This window comes from Rhea pennata, chromosome 26 (genome assembly GCF_028389875.1).
Source record: "Rhea pennata isolate bPtePen1 chromosome 26, bPtePen1.pri, whole genome shotgun sequence".
In the NCBI taxonomy this organism is placed as follows: Eukaryota; Metazoa; Chordata; class Aves; order Rheiformes; family Rheidae; genus Rhea; species Rhea pennata.
The window spans coordinates 3,242,530-3,249,941 of record NC_084688.1 but is presented as its reverse complement, the minus strand read 5'-3'; the positions used below and the strand labels follow the sequence as shown (position 1 = coordinate 3,249,941).

The following is a 7,412-nucleotide window of genomic DNA, read 5'->3' as shown; positions in this document are numbered from 1 at the left end:
GCTGCTAGTATGAGCTACCACTATGATGGGGCTGGGAGATGAGACGGGGGCACCTCTGTACTGGGTTGGGGGGTGCTGGGGGGACAGAGCCAGGCACCCAGCTGCAGCCTGGCTCTCCCTCCCCAGGGCAGGGGCCCCGAGCCCCCACGTGCCACCCTGTGACTGAGCCCAGGCTGGTGGGACACAGCAGCCTCTTCCCAAGCCTGGGTGACCCTGGGACAGGTAAACTGAGGCACGGAGAGATAGTGACTTGCCAGGGGGTGACAGAGCAGGGACCCTGGTGTCCTGGGACACGACCACTCTTCCACACCACGTGGGAGGCCCAAGATCGAGGCCCCCCCGTCCTGACGGCCCAAGCAGTGCAGGGGTTTGGGGTGGGGGAATCCCAGGGCCCCAGAAAGCCACAACAGCAGCTCAGTCAACATCCAATTTACTGACAGCACGGGGCAGGGGACGGAGGAGAGGGAAGGACGGGAAAAGAGGAAGGGAGAGAGAGATTCCCAAGCAGGTCCAAGCATGCTGTGGGGAACCAGCCCGCGCAGGCGTGCACGCGCGCGTGCACAGGCGGGTGCACGCACGGGGGTGAATACAGCTCAGTAGGGCAATACCAGGGACAAGCAGGGAGTCGGTGGGGGGGAAGGTGGGTTTCGGGCCCAGTCCCCCAGCACCAGAGAGGCCGGAGGGGCAGGGAAGTGCTATTGGCAACAGTGGAAAGGGCCAGCCCCTCGCCACCCCTGGGTGCCCCCCCGCTCGTACCCACCCCAGGGTGGGCGCCGGGAGGGACAGGGGCTCAACACCCCCCCCCTTAACACAGCTCCACCGGGGGATGAGGTGCACTGATGGGGCACCTCCGCCACCCCCTGCTACGTACCAAAGTGCCCCCAAGCCTGGGCGATGAGGGGACCCGCAGCTCTGCTCCCCCCAGAGACCTCCCAGCACATAACCCCCGCCCCACGTTTCACACACTTCCCGGTGAGCAATTAAAAAAAAAAAAAAAAAAAAGCCGTCCCGGCCCCAGCTTCCCCCGGCGGGAGGCTGAAGCCAGGCTACTAAAAAGATGCTCGTGTAAAACACTCCCCCACCCCGGACGTGCCGGGGAGGCACCGGGGGGCCCGCGGGCCCCCAGCGCCCTGGGGCTAGCTAACAGCCTGCGAAGGAAGCTAAACCCACGGCCGAATCGGCCCCTCTTCCCCACGGCCTAGGGCACGCGGTAGGTGGACGTGTTCTTGGGCTCGGTGCTGGGCACGCACCAGTCCCCGGCCTCCTGGCTGGCCTGGTAGTGCCGCCAGGCCGACTTGTTGTAGACGGGCAATCGCTCCACCGAGTCCGTGGACAGGGCCTGCGGGAGACACGGGGCAGCTGGAGAGGGCCGTGGGGGGGCTCGCGGGCCCACGCGGGGAAACCAGGGAACGGCGGGGGGGAAGGGGACGGCGGCAATCCCACCTTCAGGTAGATGACGGCGTCCGTGCCGAAGCCCTCCATGGAGTAGAGCTGCAGATCGCCCTGGAAATACTTGGCGTAGAGGCGGGAAATGGGCAAGCCGTAGCCAAAGCCAGCCTGCGCGGGGACGGAGACGGGGTCGCGGTCTTCCGCTGCCAGCCCCAGCGCCCGCGAGCGTGCCCGCCGTGCCCCCAGACGTTACCATGCCACCCCAAGCGGCACCGCGCGCAGCCCCAGAAGTTAACGCATCGCTTCCAGGACCGCCCAAATGTCACCGCGGCACCCCCAAAGTCACCATGCCACCCGCCGGCACCCCTAAACATCTCCATGCCACCCCCTAGACATTGGCACGCCACCTCCAGGCACCCCTAACGTCCCCAGACCACCCTCAGCTGGGCACGTGTCTGCACTCCCAGCACCCAGGAGCTCTGCTGGCTCCCACGGCACCTACCAGGGGGGCACCCCCCGTGCCCAGCTGCGGGGTGGGAGCAGTGGAGTACAGGTAGCTGAAGAGACGCTCGATTTTCCGCAGAGGGACGCCCATGCCCCGGTCACTCATCTGCAGGATGCGGTGGGTTGTCAAGATCCGATCCTGGCCCCGCTGCTAACTCCCCCCCCACCCCCCCCGGCCCCGCTGCCGTCACCCCAAGCAGCCCCGACGCACAGGATCGCCCCCAGAGGACTAGGCACGGCCAGTCTTCCCTCACACACCTTGATGGAGAGGTCCTCCTGGCCCAGGGCCACCATCACCTTGATGGCCGGCAGCCGCGGGCTGTTTTCATGGCTCTCCACTGTGGCTCGCATGGCGTTCTGCGGGGCGAGGGGTCAGAAGGGGTCATCAGGGGCTGCACAGGTACGGGGCCCCACGCGACCTCCTTCGTGGCACGCGGCCCCCCACCCCGCCGGCCCCCCACGGGCTCGGGCAGTGCCGGCTCCTGCAGCTGCAGCCAGAGGCACGCAGAGATTTACCTTGAAGAGCTCGAAGAGCATGTGGTAGAGGTGTGACGGGACGTAGACGATGCTGATGGGCTGCTGGGAGTTGTTTGCTGCGGGCAGGAGAGCAGATGTCAGCCCCACCATCTTCCCCAACCCCGAAGACGACACCTGGGAATCCCCAACCGCCACCCCCTCCAAACACAGACCCCCGGCCCTGCCTCACCGTTCACCTCCTCAATCTCCAGGTCAGGCGAGGCCATGTAGTATTTGTCACACAGGAGCTTGGACATGTTGTAGGCATCTGGGGAAGGGAGAAGTGTCCCAAACACGAAGATCCAAGGAGCAGGGAGAAGATCGAGGCCGCCCACCCCGTACCCCCCTGCCAGCCTGCGTTTCGGCCCCTGGCGGGGCAGGAGCTGCCCCCTCCCCAGGGGCCCACAGACCTCTCACCACGTCGGTCACGCTGCAGTGCGGGTCGATGCTCCCGATGTGCTTGGGGTGCGCCGGGTTGGTGCTGCCGTCGAAGAGCAGCGCTGCGGGGAGACGACGGCGAAGGGTGAGCAGCGGGGATCCCGGCTCAGCCCCAAATTCACACGGGAGTCAAACCCCCCCTCCATACACACCCACCCACCCCTCCGGGCGCACCCAAGGCTGGCCTTATTGTCCCCTCCCTGGCTTGCCGGTGGGGGGAAAGGGGACGCAGGGGATGGGGTGCAAGCAGGAGCAGGACGTGGGGGAAGGGGGAGGGGGGAAGCCTGGGGCTGGGGGGGGACCCAGGGGCAGCAGGGACCCGCAGGTAGTCGGAAGATGCCCTGGGGCCAGGGGAGACCCTCGGGGCAGGCAGGTGCCCGGGCCCACGGAGGACGCCCGGGGCTCACTGTGCTGGTTGATGAGCATGCGGATGGAGATGCGGCTCAGGTAGAAGCGGTCAAGGAAGTACTGGATGTTCTGGTTGGACACGGGGTCGTCCCCGTAGGCCTCCTTGTACTCGATCACCCCCTGCGCCATGGTGGGCACCACGTCGTTGTGCCGGTTACGGATGGTGACGAGGGCGTCCGTGAACCTGGCCGGGAGCGAGAGAAGGTGCCGAGAGTGGTGGCGGCCAGCTGGGGCACCCAGCCCAGGAGCCACGATCCAGGCCGGGTTTCCCCGAGGGTTGGAGCAGGCGGCACCAGGAAAAACCCGGAGTGGATTCCGGTGGCACCAGGATGCTCAAGGGGTACCCTTTTGGGGGGGGGGGGGGCACGGAGGGGCAGTTTGGGTCCAAAACAAGGTGCAACATGCCAGGACAGAGGCACGATGCCAGCGCTCACCAGGGTGAGTGTGGGAGAAGGCGACACCCCACGGGTGGGACATCATAGACATGCTGCCAGCCCCCCAACTTACTGTCCTAGGGTGGTCTGGTCCTCGGGGTCCCTGTCGAGGAATGCCATGATGTCCAGCAGGCTCTGGACATACCTGGGGAAGGAGTCGGTTACCACCTGCTCAGGGCCCCCCGGAGATGGGGCACCCCAGGGACCCTGCGCCTGCGGGGCATAGGGTATCCCCACGGGTGCTGCCCCATGCAGGGAGAGGGGGCTTCGCAACTCGAGAGCCGAGACACCCCCAGAGCCCGAGGCTCCCCCATGCACCCCCTTCCCCGAGCTCGCAGAGCCCCCCCAGAGCAGTCCCATCACCCCAGGGCACGGGAGCAGCCAGGAGGGCACAGCCCCACTGATCTGGCTGGGGATACCAGGCAGGAGAGGGACAACTCAGGGTACACCCCGTGGACACACTCCGGGGGCCCCCACGAGTGCCCCCAGCCCCACAGGGCCTCGGAGGGGGGGCCCGGCCGGATCCTGCTGGGGGCAGGCCTGGCACGGGGCCGTGCCGCGCGGGCGGCAGGGGCTGAGGACGCTGCACAAACAACTCGTCACGTGGCCGCACTGGGATAAGGTTCAAGCTGCTGCGAGCTGGCAGGGGGACACGGCCCTTAAAGGGACATCCTGAGCCCGTCCCCCACACGGGGACACGGATCTCCAGCCGGTGGGGCTGGCTCTGCCCTTTTGGGGGGCAGCAGGCATGGGCAGGACATGGGGCCGGCGCTGGAGACACCCTGCCTGGCGCTGAGTGCCACGGCCCCACAGCCCACCCCAGGGCATGGCCCAGGAACAGCCCCGAGGGGCTGGGGATCCTGCCCGGCAAGACATCCTCCCCATGGCACCGCTTATGCGTGGCTTGACCCCTGTCCCCATCCCACCCAGCAGATCCTCCCAGATCTCCTGAGGAAGAGAGTTGGCAACAGCGGTGAGACCTGCAGTGGCAGTGGGACCCATGTAGGTGACAGTGGTGGGATCTGTGGTGGTGGGACCCATGAAGGCATTGGTGGTGGGACCAGGCAGTGGGATCTTCATGGGTGACAGTGGTGGGACCCATGAAGGTGAGGGTGACAGATCACCACAGGTGACACCCAGGGAACCCATGTGGGCAGCAGGACCTGCAGTGGTGGGACCCTCAGAGTTGAAGCCATGAGACCTGCAGTAGCAACCCCATGGGTGACAGTGATGGGAGCTGTGGTGGGAGCTCCACGAGCGATGGTGATGGGACCTGGGCAGGCAACAGTGGTGGGACACGAGCGAGTGACAGCACCCGCACAGACAGCGTTGGTACCCCCCATGCCAGGTGCTCACCAACTTTGCACAAGCTGCACTGATGGGGTGCGGAGGACCCGGTCCGGCAGCAGGTTGATCTCCTTCATGATGTTTGAGAGGCGGACGGGCAGCTCCTGCCGCAGGAAGGCAAACGAGGTCTTCTCACAGGCATTGCTGGAGCCTACAGGGGCACGGGGACATGGGGTGAGCAGGAGGGACACCCACAGCCCCGAGGCAGAGGATGGCAGCAGGTCATCCCAGTGACACGAAGTCAGCTTTGTCCCTCCACCAGTGTGTACAACCATGAACTGGAGGATACTGGGAGGGACTGGAGAAGAACAGGTCCCCATCTTTGGTTAATGGGAAACCGTAGAGAAGCCAAGGTGGAGCCAGGACAGGGGCACAGCTGCACCCATGGGGGAGGGCAGCCCAGTTCAGATGCTGGAGCCCAGACTTGGGGAACAGGCTGGGAGCCCCCAGGCACGATTCAGAGGGGAGAAGGGCACAGGGCACCATCAGGACAAGGGACACCCAGACTGCACCATGAACCAGGGACCCTGGGATTGGGGCTCCCATCGGGAGGGGAACGGACGAGGCAACACCGGCCCGGCCGGCGCCGAAACACGAGGAATCGAGGAGGGGAAATAGGCCAGGGATGGAGAAGGGCAGAGCCGGAGGGGACTCGGGGGGAGGCTGGAGACTCTGAGCTCGGGCACAGCTGCCGGTGACAGCACGGAGGGGACGCGGGTAAATATAGCATTGACCGTAACTCCGACTATCCCGCCTTCGGCACGCACAGGCGGCTTCCTGCTGGCGGCGTATTCACCCGGCTTAGGGGGCGCGGGGGACAGGGCTGAAGCATGCGGGGATATACTTACCTGGGGGGTATTTACCCCAATAGGCGCATGGCGTCAGCCTGGCCATGCCTCGCACAGAGGCGCTTCCCCAGGGCAGGGACAAGGCGGGTATTTACCCGAGGCAGTGATTACCTAGCTGGGGGCACTGCCCTGGCTGAAGTGTCTCCCTGAGGGCAGTTATTTGGGGCAGGGGGGTATCTCCCCACAAGCCGGTATTTATCTAGAGACAATTGCCTTGGAGATGGATGTTTTCCCAGACCTGGTTATTTAATCCGGGAGGATTCCTCAGGGAGGGGGATATTTACCTGTCACTGACCCAGGCAGGGGGAATGGCCCCAAGGCCTAGTTATCTCCCCAGGGGACATTCCTGTAGAGCAATTATTTGTCTATGAGGGGCAGATACAACCCAGGGTATTTACCCGGGGGGGGGGGGGAGGAGTCTCTCCCTCCAGCAGCACCCAGAGGGACTCCTGGGGCCAAACCATCTACTGGGGGAGGGGGACAATATTTACCCAGGCATTTATAGAGGGTACTTACAGGAGTATTTCCCAGGTATTTATGCAGGGGGATATTTACCCAGACCCATATATTTACCAGGGGGAGGGGTGTCTCCCCCTGAGGGCAGTGCCAGGGCAGCTATCCCCTCAACCTGGGTATTTACCGAAAGAGGGGGGGTTATTTATCCCGAGCTGGGTGTTTTCCCGGCGGGGAGGGGGAGTGGGGGGTAGGGCACACGCTCCCCGGAACGGCTGTGCAAGGCCAGGTGTGTCCCGGCGGCGGGCGGGTATTTACTGGGGAGGTACCGAGGTTGGGGGGGGGGGGGAGCGGGTATTTACCGAAGTCCAGGAACTGCTTCATGGAGAGCGGCGAGGGCGAGAACTTGCTGAAGTGCTCGATGTAGGTGGGCACGCCGGCCAGGGCCGCCCGCTTCCGCAGGCACCGCAGCAGCCGCATGGCGCCCCCGGCCCCGGTCCGGCCCGGCTCGGCCCCGGCTCGGCCCCGGCCCCCTCCGACCCGCCGCCCCCGGCCCCGCCGCTGGCCCCGCCCCGCGCCGCGCGCAAACAACCCGCCCGCCGGCCAATCGCCGCCCGCCCCGCCCACTGGCCCCGCCCCGCCCGCTAGCTCTGCCCCTCTGGCCCCGCCCCCGCCCCTCTGGCCACGCCCCCGCCCCTCTGGCCCCGCCCACCCCCGCGCCCCGAACCCTTTCGTGCCCGCGGCGGTCCCTGCTCAGCCCCTTCCTGCGCCCCCTGCGTCTTGCCCCCATTGCCCTGCGCACCCGGGTACTTACCCCCGCCCACCCAGGGTATTGCCCCCCATTACCCCTGCCCGCCCGAGTATTTACCCCCCTCAATTACCCCCCCCACCCAGGGTATTGCCCCCTGTTACCCCTGCCCGCCCGGGTCCTTACCTCCCCATTACCCCTACCTGCCCGAGTATTTACCCCCCCTCAATTACCCCCCCCCACCCAGGGTATTGCTCCCTGTTACCCCTGCCCGCCCGGGTACTTATCCCCCCATTACCCCCGCCCACCCAGGGTATTGCTCCCTGT

The 7,412-nt window shown here is 66.0% G+C and overlaps 1 protein-coding gene across 1 annotated transcript; it reads right to left on the bottom strand.

The window, feature by feature from the left end:
* Window positions 1-414: 414 nt before the first annotated feature.
* Window positions 415-6,861, bottom strand: PDK2 (pyruvate dehydrogenase kinase 2). Its single transcript, XM_062595875.1, has 11 exons — window positions 6,700-6,861; window positions 5,046-5,187; window positions 3,763-3,834; window positions 3,255-3,439; window positions 2,820-2,909; window positions 2,600-2,677; window positions 2,410-2,486; window positions 2,152-2,250; window positions 1,892-1,999; window positions 1,444-1,557; window positions 415-1,339 (listed from the first exon to the last, which is right to left on the bottom strand). The coding sequence occupies exons 1-11, from the start codon at window positions 6,815-6,817 to the stop codon at window positions 1,199-1,201; spliced, it is 1,224 nt and encodes a 407-aa protein (XP_062451859.1). The 5' UTR covers window positions 6,818-6,861; the 3' UTR covers window positions 415-1,198.
* Between the last annotated feature and the right edge of the window lie 551 nt (window positions 6,862-7,412).

What these genes read in the sequence shown, in the direction of transcription:
- PDK2 (XM_062595875.1), bottom strand. Translation starts at nt 6,817, where the DNA reads ATGCGGCTGCTGCGGTGCCTGCGGAAGCGGGCGGCCCTGGCCGGCGTG. An exon ending in GACCAGACCACCCTAGGACA is followed by an intron (nt 3,440 to 3,762) that starts GTAAGTTGGGGG and finishes GCTCCCGGCCAG; the next exon opens with GTTCACGGACGCCCTCGTCA. An exon ending in GGAGATTGAGGAGGTGAACG is followed by an intron (nt 2,487 to 2,599) that starts GTGAGGCAGGGC and finishes TCCTGCCCGCAG; the next exon opens with CAAACAACTCCCAGCAGCCC.